General features: G+C 30.8%; 1 protein-coding gene across 2 annotated transcripts; it reads left to right on the top strand.

The window, feature by feature from the left end:
- The first annotated feature begins 4,383 nt into the window (after window positions 1-4,383).
- Window positions 4,384-7,219, top strand: LOC108852241 (zinc finger protein SHOOT GRAVITROPISM 5). 2 transcript variants are annotated; one of them, XM_018625744.2, is made up of 3 exons: window positions 4,384-5,022; window positions 5,482-5,884; window positions 6,325-7,219. In XM_018625744.2, the coding sequence occupies exons 1-3, from the start codon at window positions 4,842-4,844 to the stop codon at window positions 7,097-7,099; spliced, it is 1,359 nt and encodes a 452-aa protein (XP_018481246.2). In that variant the 5' UTR covers window positions 4,384-4,841; the 3' UTR covers window positions 7,100-7,219. The 2 variants fall into 2 exon arrangements, with proteins under 2 accessions (XP_018481246.2, XP_018481247.2); XM_018625745.2 differs by lacking the exon at window positions 4,384-5,022 and adding an exon at window positions 5,069-5,122.
- The last annotated feature ends 5,618 nt before the right edge of the window (window positions 7,220-12,837 follow it).

The following is a 12,837-nucleotide window of genomic DNA, read 5'->3' as shown; positions in this document are numbered from 1 at the left end:
TAATTCACTCTATTTATAGAGTAACTCTATTATAGAGTGAACAATTGGAGCAAATCCAACTCTATAATAGAATTACTCCATTTTAGTGTAAAATATAGAGGAGATTATAAAGTGCCATTGGAGATGCCCTAAATAACGGATAAATCGAACTCTTTCTTTCTCAAGTAGTTTAACAGCCATACAGATAAAGAGACGATCACGTTTTTCTTTCCTTAATCTTGTGTCACTTTCTTTGCAAATCTAACTAAAGAAACAAAAAAAGAAGAAAAATGGGGGAACATTGCTTTATACGCTATACTCTTGTATTACGTTGCGTTTTGTTCAGTTTCCACCATCCACTTCCTCTTTCCCTTCACTCTCCGTGTCATGCACATTGGCTGGCTCATTTTTATCGACAAACGATGGAACGTGCTCGCTATTCTTCTCTGTTTAGCCGCCTTTGTCTGGTACATCTTCTCCAAGAGCAGCAAAGTGTACTCAACTGAGGTCGAAGATCTGCCATCTCAATCATCATATGTGGCTTTTGAGCTGCCGTCGTCTCCGCCATTGTCTCCTCCTTCTTCTTTGCTATCTTCACCTTCGTCACCGCCTTCTTCTTTGCTATCTCCACCTTCGTCTCCGCCTTCTTCTTTGCTATCTCCACCTTTGTCTCCGCCTTCTTCTTTTACGTCTCCATGTTCATCTTTGTCACCTTCATGGTCTTTTCTACAGTCATCTCCCCGTTCTTCTTTTTCTTCGCCGCCATTCAAAATGACACCTTATAGAAGCAACTACGTTAGGATGGCTAGCAATGCTAGTCTTAGTTCTGAAGATTCCGGGGACAACGACATAGATTCTAAAGCTGAAAAGTTTATCGTTCAGTTCAAAAGTCGACTCAAGTTTGAGAAAGAGACTGATAGTGTCTGTGAGTAAACAAAGTGTAGATGAAGAAAACGATGTAACAACCTATTTTGTATTATTGTATATTGATCTTTTCTTACAAATGTGTACAACGTCACTTATATAGTGAAATGGTTCCCGGTTAAGATAACAAGTAAACCGGGGATTAAACCAACATGACTAAACCATTCTAATATTCTAATATGAGAGGCTGCATCACTTGGCATGTCCTCACAAACATATCGTTTGTTTTGGTTTTGCACAAGTAACATAACATAACTCTCATAAAACAAGAATCAAGTATCAAACATATTTTCTATAGAAATGCCAAGTTTAATGTCCAATATTTCTTGTTGCCAAACAATCAAAAAGAAGCAAATTCTACATACGTCTGGAGTTCTCATATACGAATCATTTGGAGGCCCAAACATTCACTTCATCATAACATTAATTCGAAAATACGTCCGGTGGATAACCATCTGGCCCAAAGCTCTTTCTGTCCAACAACTAATTACATGTTAACAAAGCTTTTTTACTCGCTGGAAATTTATTTTAACTTAATTAGATTTTATTTTGAATAGTATTTACTAGTTCAATATCTACACATACTCGTTTGTATTGTAGATCTTGTATTTTTGGCCGCCTTTTTTTCTAAAAGAATTTATGGATGTATGCCAAACGTGAGGTTGAAGCCATGAGACCAAAATATCCGAATAACATGAGTAATGGTGAATTGGGAATGTTCCTTTTCCATATAAATAATAAATCTGCTTTATTTAATTTTCAAAAATAAGTATATGTATAGATAAATGAATATAAGTTGAAAAGATAAAGAGAATCAAAGAGAGGAGTTGGGAGAGATGATGGCATTTCTTTACTTTGTAAATTTGGAGCATGTGATTTGATCTCTCTTTCCAACTCAAATTTCATACTCATATTTAGCGTTCTTTCAGTTTATTATGGTTATCCAATTTGTTATATATTATAAACCAATATTTATTAAGATTCTAAGATTATATACGTCAATATCCTAAAGCCAATTCAAAGAGGGAGACTGTCTTTTAGAATATGTAACTGGAGCATTTAAATTAACATTGTAACGATTTGAGAAATGCAAGAAAAAACATAAATTATGGCTTATGTTTTTCTAACAACATACATTTCAACAAACCATATATCTTAGTTGGAAATTTGAACATATAAGGAGACGGTCCTGGAAAGAGTTAGTAGAAATTTTTTATATTCTAATTTCAAATTTTAATGTTCTGTGTAAACCTTTAGTTTTGGATCAACTGTTTGATCAATGTCATTCTAATTGGCTATATAGTTTTTTTTGCAACAAACGGTTATTTGATTACTCAAACTTAAGGTGGCGTGTGTAATCAGACCGGAATATAACAACTAACAAAGAAAATAGATCTATAAAATGAACGAATATTTTTAGCTAACGAATCTACAATCCCATTTTGCGCTCCCGAAATGTAACAAATCTTGAAGTCCGGAAAACATATATATAGAGTCTGAAAAACCTCCAAGCAACTATTGATATGGTTAACTAAAATATTTCACCTAAATTAATAAAATTTACTCACCAAAACTGATTTCCAATACGTCTAGCTATAGCTATAATAACATGTTTGTTTGTTTTTAGAACTCTCATTTGTAAAAACAAAAGTTTTTAATGAATTTTGTTTTCAACTAAAGATAGTCTAAGTAAAAAGGCTTTAATTGGAAATTCAATATAAAACTTCTTTAAAACAATTGTCTGTGAATGTTATAATCCCTTCATCGGGAATATATAAAATTAAAAATTGTGTCAAAATAAGATATACTCCCTCTGTTTTTTTTATATAAGTAGTTTTAGATGAATGCACAAATATTAAGAAAGTCATTAATTTTCTCAAAAGTAGCATTGGATGTATAAATTAGGTGTAATTAAATCAATCATAAATAAGTAAATATTATTTGATTGGTCACACTTAACTCAATAAAAATAGAAATTATTTAAAATTATGAAAACTACTTATATTTGAAACAAATAAAGTTTGCATAAACTACTTACAATAAAAAACAGAGGGAGTATTATATTAGATCATATACTTTTCCCCCCTCAATTTTAGATCTGTTAATAAAACCTGCCTAAGGAAATGTCTCGGAAGAAAGGAAAAGCCTAAAAGAAAACATCAATGGATGGTGGAGAGAAAGGTCACGTGCGAGATCGAATAATTTATTTGAGATCCAGTAGAGTTTATATTGATAAATTAATATTATTTTTTCTGGAACTAAGTAAATTAATAATACCCTTTTTTAGAAAAGGCCTTAATTAATACTAATACTTTCCCATTTATTCTTGGCTTGAATTATTATGCTAAGCAGGTATTTCGGTTTATGAATCATCTGTATTTTACTATGTATACAGGGGCATCCCTGAGATATTGGAGGCATGAAACATTTTATTAAGGGTTTTAACAAAAAAAAAATTTCAAATATTTAAGGGTTTTTTCAATATAAAATTTTCAAAAAAATTTGGAAACCTTAATCCATTGTTTTATTTAGCTATATAGCCTCAGGACCATTCTTGTATGTATATATATATATATATATATATATATTTATAAAAAAATCTCTTTATATATAATTCTTCCCTTGAGCAGCGTACATCCAATACATAAGCCAAATAGAAATAATAGTTTGTCTAACATAATTGAAACTTGAAAGTTATAGAGTTTGGTATTTAATGCAATTATACAATTATCCTTGGATTATTCACAAGAACCATACACCTTTTTCCTCTCCTTTGTTTCCAAGTGTAATTCGAAAAGAATCTTAACATGTAGTCATGTCTCTGTGGACCAACCTTTGAAAAATGATGACATATCATTTCATATATAGTTAACAATGACAAATTTTCTAAAATTGGCTATATATTATTGGACTGCTTTAACAACGATGGAACACCAAGCTGTATTAGTGATGTAAAATCACACTATTTATAGGACTTGAGAGTGACAGTTAAAATATAATTAACCAGACTATAAATATATTAACCGAGTTTTTTTGTTGGAAAAAGCATATTAACCTAGTTACGTAGTTGTTTCATCTTTAAGAGTGAGCCCATTTAACACATGCATTAGGAGTATTTGGTAATCCTAAATTCGATTTTGTATCGAAATAAATAGCCGCTTAGTTACTGAGTACTATTAATGGATATAAAAATTCCACACACATTATAGTTTGTTAATGAAAGCAATATCTTATCTAAATGATTTCTTTCATACGTCAGGTAAATTTAGTGAGAATAACGGTAAATTTACAATGTTTTTAAAATGCTTAAAAATAGTTTATAAGGTTCAAGGAAATCAGACAAATTCATCAATCAGACAAGATATGGGTCCAAGCCAAAAATCATTATATGCAACATACTCTAAGAAACAAAGTCTTAAATATAAATACAAAATAACAAAAAAGAAAAATCCAAATGTAAATCTGAATAAACACATCCCTATCTCTATCTCCGTCCATGAGTGTATGTAATGATGGAACAGTGCAATGAGCTTTATAAGCAGAGGCAATATAGACATCAAAGCCCCCTAACTTGCTCTAAACTCTCAAGTGTATATATGAGAGAGAAAGGTTAATGATTCGAAATAGCTAAGAGTGAACTAGAGGGAGAGAAAAAGCTTTCATAAACATATAACATAGGAGAACTTTGAAGAGTCTAATAAGAAAAAGTTTTGAAAAGCTTTTGATGCAGAAAGCTTAGAAGAACTTTTCTCCCCTATCTCTTCCTCTCTCTTTATTGCTCCTTACTCTTATTTGTAAAGCTGAATCTCCCACTATCTTCAAAATTTCTTCTTATTCTTATTTTTGTTTTTGTCTCTGAGTCTTGTTTCATTAAATCAATCTCTACCATCCAAATACAATAAAGTCAAAAAGAAATAGAGAAAGAAAAGAAGTGACTGATGAAAACAGATCAAGGAGCAGTGGTGATGTTGGATGATGCTGCTTCCAACAAGAACACTACTAACACACGCTGTGTGGTTTTTTCTTCTTCTGAACCTTTCCTCTCTTCTTCAGAAAATGGGGTCACCACCACAAAGACGTCCACTCAAAAGAGGAAAAGAAGACCTGCAGGTACACCAGGTAATAATAAAGACCCACTACATAAAAATTTAGTTTTAAGTTTCAACTTTTATTTCCTGTATTTATTTCCTTGTCCAATTTCAACTCATGGGCATCATTGGTACTTTACCTGGTTTTCTCTTAAACTCCATTAAAACACACTCTTATTAATGTTTAACCAAAGACATATTCTTTTGATAGGTTTTTTTTGACGAACTTCTTTTGATAGGCTACAATTTAAGTTACACTCCATTAAAAATCCATGTTTAATCAAAGCCATGTTTTGTGATGGGTTTTATTTAAAATTTTCTTTATGTTTTTCATATTACCAATTTAAAACTTATAGGGGGTATTAATGGACTCTTAAACCCCCTTGAAAAATTAAACATTTTAAATAAAAAGTGAAAAAATCTCAAATTAGTAATGTTTCTCGAAATAAAAACATGTGTGTTTATAATAGGTTTTGTTTTTTCGCTTCAGATCCAGATGCAGAAGTTGTGTCACTATCACCAAGAACTCTTCTTGAATCAGATAGATACATATGTGAGATCTGTAACCAAGGGTTTCAAAGAGATCAAAATCTCCAGATGCATCGAAGACGTCACAAGGTTCCATGGAAGCTTCTGAAGAGAGACAGCAACATAGAGGTGAAGAAACGAGTCTATGTTTGCCCTGAACCCACTTGTTTTCACCATGATCCTTTTCATGCTCTTGGAGATCTTGTCGGAATAAAAAAACATTTCAGACGAAAGCACAGCAACCATAAGCAGTGGGTTTGTGAGAAATGTTCTAAAGGTTATGCTGTTCAATCAGATTACAAAGCTCATCTCAAAACTTGTGGCACTAGAGGTCATTCTTGTGACTGTGGTCGCGTCTTCTCCAGGTAAAACTTGTATATATATATATATATTGATTAATATACAAGAAACCGGCTCTGGTAGTTTGTATAGTTAGGAGATCAATATGCATGCATCAGTCTCTTAAGATCTCTATTTGACTGTTTTGTTTGGTTTGTGACATGAAAAGAAATTTAATTAATTGTTGAGCAGAAAAAAGAAACTTATAATTAACTAGGTTAATGACATTGACCCCAATCTCTATAGAATTATATATTTGAAGGCTTTTTAGTGGACCTAAACTCGTGTAGTATTGTATATGATTCCAAGTGATCTCATAGGCTTAAACAAATAAACTCTATATTAAATTATAACTGTACCAAAATATATAGTTAACAAAAAGAAAAAAAAAAGTTTACCAAAATATATAACCACTTTGACCCTATATCATATGAAATCATTTTTTAAAGTTTTTCTTTTCTTTTAGGGTGGAGAATTTTATTGAACATCAAGATAACTGTTCTGTAAGGAACGTTCGCCAGGAACCACCGCCACCGCCACAAACCGCCGTCATTGTCACGGCCTGCTCCTCTAGAACCGCCTCAACGGCAAGCACTCCATCTACCGAAACGAACTACGGTGGTGCGGCTGTGGTTGCGACTCCTCTACCTTTAGAAGGACGTCCAATTCATATCAGAAACTCATCTTTAGCGCCTTTAGCTCTCACCAACTCATCAAATCTCAACCTCGAACTTCAGCTTCTTCCATTGACGCCAAATATAAACCCTAATCAACAAAACCAACAACACCAAGTTAAAGAACCATCTCTTCATCATCATCATCATAGTCATGACGCCACAAGCTTAAACCTCTCCATTGCTCCATCATCATCCTATCATCACTACAACAATTTTGATCGCATAAAAGAAATAATAGCGAGTGAACAGATCATGAATGTAGCGATGAAGGAGAAAGCTTCTGCGGAGGAAGCTAAAAGAGAAGCAAAGAGACAACGAGAGATAGCGGAAAATGAGTTTGAGAATGCGAAGAAGATAAGGCAACAAGCACAAACTGAGCTTAAGAGAGCTAAGCTTTTAAAGGAACAATCTATGAAGAAGATAAGCTCAACGATTATGCAAGTTACTTGTCAAACTTGCAAAGGACAGTTTGAAGTGGTTCCCGCAGCTGCGACGGAAGAGACATCTCTTGTGGTGAGTTACATGTCGTCAACGAATACTGACGGAGGGGATCATAGAGTTTGAAAAGGGGGTTTATATAATAAACTAAGAAAATAATCATTTTTTAGAACAATAAACATTTTATCTGATATTTTTGTGTATTAAATTACGTGGTTTTCCTAGTTCTCCTCTTTTTATTACCATATTTTATGTGATGATTAATCACGGTAATCGCTGAAAAAATAAAAAGTTCATGTCTCATAGAACCGTTTGCAGTATCAGTATACCATTTACTCCATGCGTTTTGTTTTATTAAAGTATCCATAAAAAATAATTAAATTTTCTATTTTAATTCTATTTAATATATTATTTTGTTTAATTTTATTAAATAATAAATTAAAAATTAAAATGAAAATGAAAAATATTTAATATTTGCCTTGAAAACATAGAACATCACTTATAATGAAATAAATTTAAAACCTAAAACAATAGTTGATATAAAACAGAAAGAGTACCATTTTAAGTATATAGAATACGCCCACGTATAAAAAACTTGGTCAAATCAATAACTTTCGTGTATGAAGAGTTATTTTGCTTGTCTGTCTACAATTTTTTTCGTGAAGCTTAAACTGAGATAGTTCAAACATTTTATTGATGAAAGCAATCAATGTAACATGCTAAAAAACTAAATGTAGATTGTAGGCAATAATTAATTGTTAGGTTTGGAAAAGGTTTTCACGTAAATTAAATACAAAGCTATAATTGCTTGGCATGAGTTTATAGAGTGATGGGAAAAGTACTATTATGATGTCGTTTTGGTCCGTGACCGTTACACTTATAACGAGGTCATAAACAAACATCGTTTCATCATTAGTTAGAGCATCTCCATTCGATGAATCCCAAAAGGGGTTCATCTTTTTAATTTTTAATTATTAAATTTTTCATTTCTTTTTTGATTTAAAAAAAGAAAAATAGACTAATCGTGGGCCGCCACGACACGTGAGGCCCACGCTACAGTGATGAACTTCAGAAAAGAGAGGTTCACCGTTTCGGGAGAGAGAGATTCATGAGATTTGTTTATTTTAATATATTTTTTTTGAAAAAGGTGTGAACCTCCCTTAAGAGTTCTCAATGGAGATGCTCTTAGATTCGGACAAAAAGTGCTGATCTGCCTATTTTCACTTGTTGTTATTACAATGTTCGAATAGAGCGGGAGAAAGGCAGTTTTCATGTCCAAGAGTTACCATCAGTGGCGGAGGCAGAATTTTATTTTAGAGGGGTCAACATGATAAGAAATATATTTTGCAAGGGTCATTATACAAAATTCATTAAATTTTTCTTTGGAAATACAAGTAATTTTTTTTTTTGCAAAAACTGACATGGGTCAATAAACCACCATGATTGTACATTGATTCCGCCACTGGTTACCATTCACGTGTTTCTACTCTTAAAAAGCAATCAGCGGGAGATTTGCATATAGTTTAATATTTTTTATTTTTTTGTGGAAAAAATAAGAGATTTACATGCAGATATCACCTGCTAGATTTGGTGGTGTTGATCTGTTTTTTTTTGTTTTTCTTTTACCAATAAATGATTTTGTTACGAAGTACAAATATTGAACTTTAAAATATATTTATCTGCTTTTATAAATAATTTTTCAATTTTATTTTACTTACAACTTTAACAATACAAAAACTATTATTATCTACTTTTTTTATTTTTGTCAAATGATTTTTACATTTATTTAAATTATATATATGTGTGTGTGTGTCTTTTAATAATAATAAGTATTATGCAAATATGTAATAATATATTTTAAATATGTCTCATAATAGAAGAGATGCGTATTTCGATAAATTCTAATGTTTTTTATTTATTGATTTAAAATGGTTAAAACATGGTTTTATTGATTTAAAATGGTTAAAACATGGTTTTAGAACATTAACATGTTAATACAATAATTAAAGTAACATGGTTTTAGTGCAAAAATTGATATATATATATATATATATATATATATAAAATTAAATTTTAAAATTTTCATATTTAATTTCAAAATTGCAGTAACATAAAATTAGCGCAAGATTTATTGTTGTTTATATATTATATTTATATATTATGTGTTTTGATATATTTTATTGTAATTTTTATTATTTAAACATATAATTTATTTTATTTGAGTTTTTTATCATCCAAAAATATAATAACTGTATGGTCTAATTGATCAATTAAATTGGTAAATCCACTGCATTTATATATAGAAATTCAGAACTTTATCATAAAAGGTTTTAGCAAAAAAAAAACTTTATCATAAAAGGTGTATGAGCGGAAACCCACACAGAAATTAGACATGTTTCATGACCATTTGATTAATACTTGTAATACATACATTTCAAATTTCTTAATTAAACATTTATAGATTGGAACAGGTCTATGATGTATCAACATACTTATTAAATGAATGTCGATACGTGAAAAGAGAATTAAATAGGTTGATTGAGGCAAGTCTATATAGACACATAACATAAAAATATAAAATATCAAAAGAAAGCATCGTTTGCGTATGAAAGTGAAGAAGCACTACAGAAATCTAAAATCTGAGGTGGGTTAGGTTTTTGTACATCTTTTGGGACCAACTTTGATGCAAAATGAGGAAGATATGAAGACTTTGTTTACTGAGCACTTGGAGAAATAAATGAGAAACGACATGAATGTATGTCTGAGAAAACTAAGGAAGTGGGTTAAGTAAATAAGAGAGTGACAAATACCTGCCCGTTTCTCCGTTCTAACCCTAAGGCACTGAAAATCATGGTGTTCATTTCCTTTTTGCATTTTAAAGTGCAATCAATTGCATTGAAAGCGACTATATCTGCTTTCATCATTTTTGTCAAGTGTCAACACGTAGGGAGGTTTACAGATTCTGCAGCTATGTTCGTCACATTCACATATAAAAGGTTGAGAGAGGGCCTGGGCATATTAGGCTTTCGTTCTCTATACCAATGGCCAAATGCATGCATATATAACTCGTTAATTTGAACCAATGCATGTAATAATGTCTAACCATGTGTAGCAAATGATGGATTCACTTTCGAAGATTTAATTAACACGGTTCTTTTTTGTCAATAAATACATATGTATGTGTCTAGCTATTCATTATAGATATATGCATGTAATTAGCGGTTTGCGATTTATAAATTTATAAATTATAATTGCGTTACACCAAAACCAGGGAACTATGGATATAATTGGATTGTCTATAATACTGAGTTGGTACTGGAGATATAAATCGAATGAAAATAAAAAAGGAAGAACAATGGAACGTGCAACAGAAAAAGAGTTTAGCATTTTATCTATTAAGATATGCATTTTTTAGAGGAGCATGTGCATTTTTGCTCCTACTCCCCTAACTTTCAAATGCTTATCTTTCTCAACCCTAAAGTCCTGCTGTTATTGTAGCCACTTCTCTACAACTCCACAAGAATTATCTCATAATGTGTCCCCAAAAACTACAACTATCTTTAACCCTAAAGTCCAATACGTGTGAAATACCTAACATCAATTTATACCATAGCTACTTTGTCGATGATATCAAAAACCAAAAGCTCATATGAATATTTAGTTGTTAGATTTAGAGTTATACCAAAGCTAATATTAAAGTTTGCCAATATAAGTTGTTGGAATTAAAAGTTGGTTGATACTATTCATCACGCTAAAATACTGACCACCTCGGTAAATTACTCTTCACTTATTTTATTAATAAAAGATACAATTAAATAAATAAAAAAATATAATTACATATAATATTATAAGATAAATTTTTAGTGTTAAAGTTCAGTTTATTGTTATATAGAAAAATCTTTTTAGTGCAGAAACTACACTAAAATAATATAATTTTGACACTAAAGTAATGTTATAGATTTTTTTTTTAAATTAGAGATGCCTTGTGCGTGAAATATCTGATCACATGGTATTGCCAATACTTCCCACAAAGAAACAACCATATACTTAACTTTCACGTCATGAAAAAAAAAAAAAAAAAAAAAAACTTTCACGTCATGAAAATTGAAAAGTATACCCCTCATTTCCTAGATGTTGATGCATGAGTCGACATCCTTACCCTTTTACCCATGGTTAGTTCTGTCAATAGAATGTTTAAGGGCTTATTTGCGAGATGTCTAAGTTTGATATGTTAATTAGGTGCAGACCATTGATTTTGACATAATGTGATAACTAACATTTATATCAATTATTATCCGGTTCTGTCCCTTCTTCCTATAATTATCCAGTGATTTTTGTCTTGTTAGAGATGATATGGCCAAAACAAATATATGGTGAATAAGAAACTTACGTATGATGGTAACTAAATAAAATGTGACCAAAATTTAATGCACACTATTAACAACGCCAGTACCAAAATCATCCACATCACTGTTTTACCTCTAATTAGTAAATATATATCCTAATCAAGAAACTATAAACCAAATATAATCTATAATTTTTTATTATATATTTAAAATTTATCAGCCATAATATAGAACATACATATTAAACTTTATCCCTCCACTCAAATATTAGTCTCTAGACAAATCATCTAGTTACTAAATCTAAAACTCAAATAACTAAATTATAAATCCAAATAAAATTTATATAAAATGCTGCCAATTTTCTCAACGTAACCACATAGTATAGAAACTTTATAAATAGTATATAAGGATTAACCCAGGCCCAACTTCTAAATACTAAACCCTAAATTGTGACATCTTTACTTCGTTCACCATCGTTATTCTTTCTATCAATAATTCAGGGGACTTCAGTACCATTTATGGTAACCTTACATAAATAGCTACATTAAATAATACATACTATATCATACCATTGTAAACCCTAAACCCAAACTCACAATTTAAATCGTCCCACTATTCAAAACTAAACCCTAACCCCCCCCCCCCCTTTTGGATTATGAATCCATGGGTAAATATTTACAGTGTATATAGTGAAATGGTACAATAACTAAAGTAACAAATACTATTTCATATAGTATTCTGTTTGGAGTCTTCCTTTGTAATAGGTGTAACATTTCGCTGACTGGAAAAAATATCATAAATTATTATACCATATCCTAATATGAACATGTCATATATTTGGAAAACTATACCCCCTATGGATTAGTGAACTCATGGACATATATTTATGTTTTATGTATATTAAATGGTTTAGTAACTATTAAAATACTATTTCCTATAGTATTCTATTTAGAGTCGAGTGAGTAATATATATCATCTTATGTTATGGCATCTTCTATGGTGCCCCCAAATTTGAAATGCCAATCTCTTATGGGTTTCCAAAGTCTCATATTTCGTAATTTCATAATTCTTTTTTTTCTACACCCAAACTCCCAAATTAAATTCTCTCCACTCTTCAAAACTAAACCCTAACCCCCTCTATGGATTAGTGAACCCATGGACAAATATTTAAGTTATATGAAGCTTAAATGGTATATTGTCTAATGAATAGAATATTATTTCATATAGTATTCCACTTGGAGTCCTCCTGTGTAATAGGTTTATAAACTACATATCCTAAACTCTAAACACAAATCTCAAAATCTAATACTGGCCTCAAATTCATCTTTATTACTCTAAATACTAAACCTTATATAATCACTAATTAGTAAACCCTAAAGTCAATTATAAACTCTAAATCCAGATGATAAAACTATACCCTAACCAGGAAATGTCAATCCATATCTGAGATATAACAATTTCCCTTGTTTTCAAATATTGACAGTCAGTCATCAGATTATTACATTTTAAAAAAATAGT

Source organism: Raphanus sativus, chromosome 4 (genome assembly GCF_000801105.2).
Source record: "Raphanus sativus cultivar WK10039 chromosome 4, ASM80110v3, whole genome shotgun sequence".
Taxonomy (NCBI): Eukaryota; Viridiplantae; Streptophyta; class Magnoliopsida; order Brassicales; family Brassicaceae; genus Raphanus; species Raphanus sativus.
This window is presented reverse-complemented; position numbering and strand designations above follow the sequence as displayed.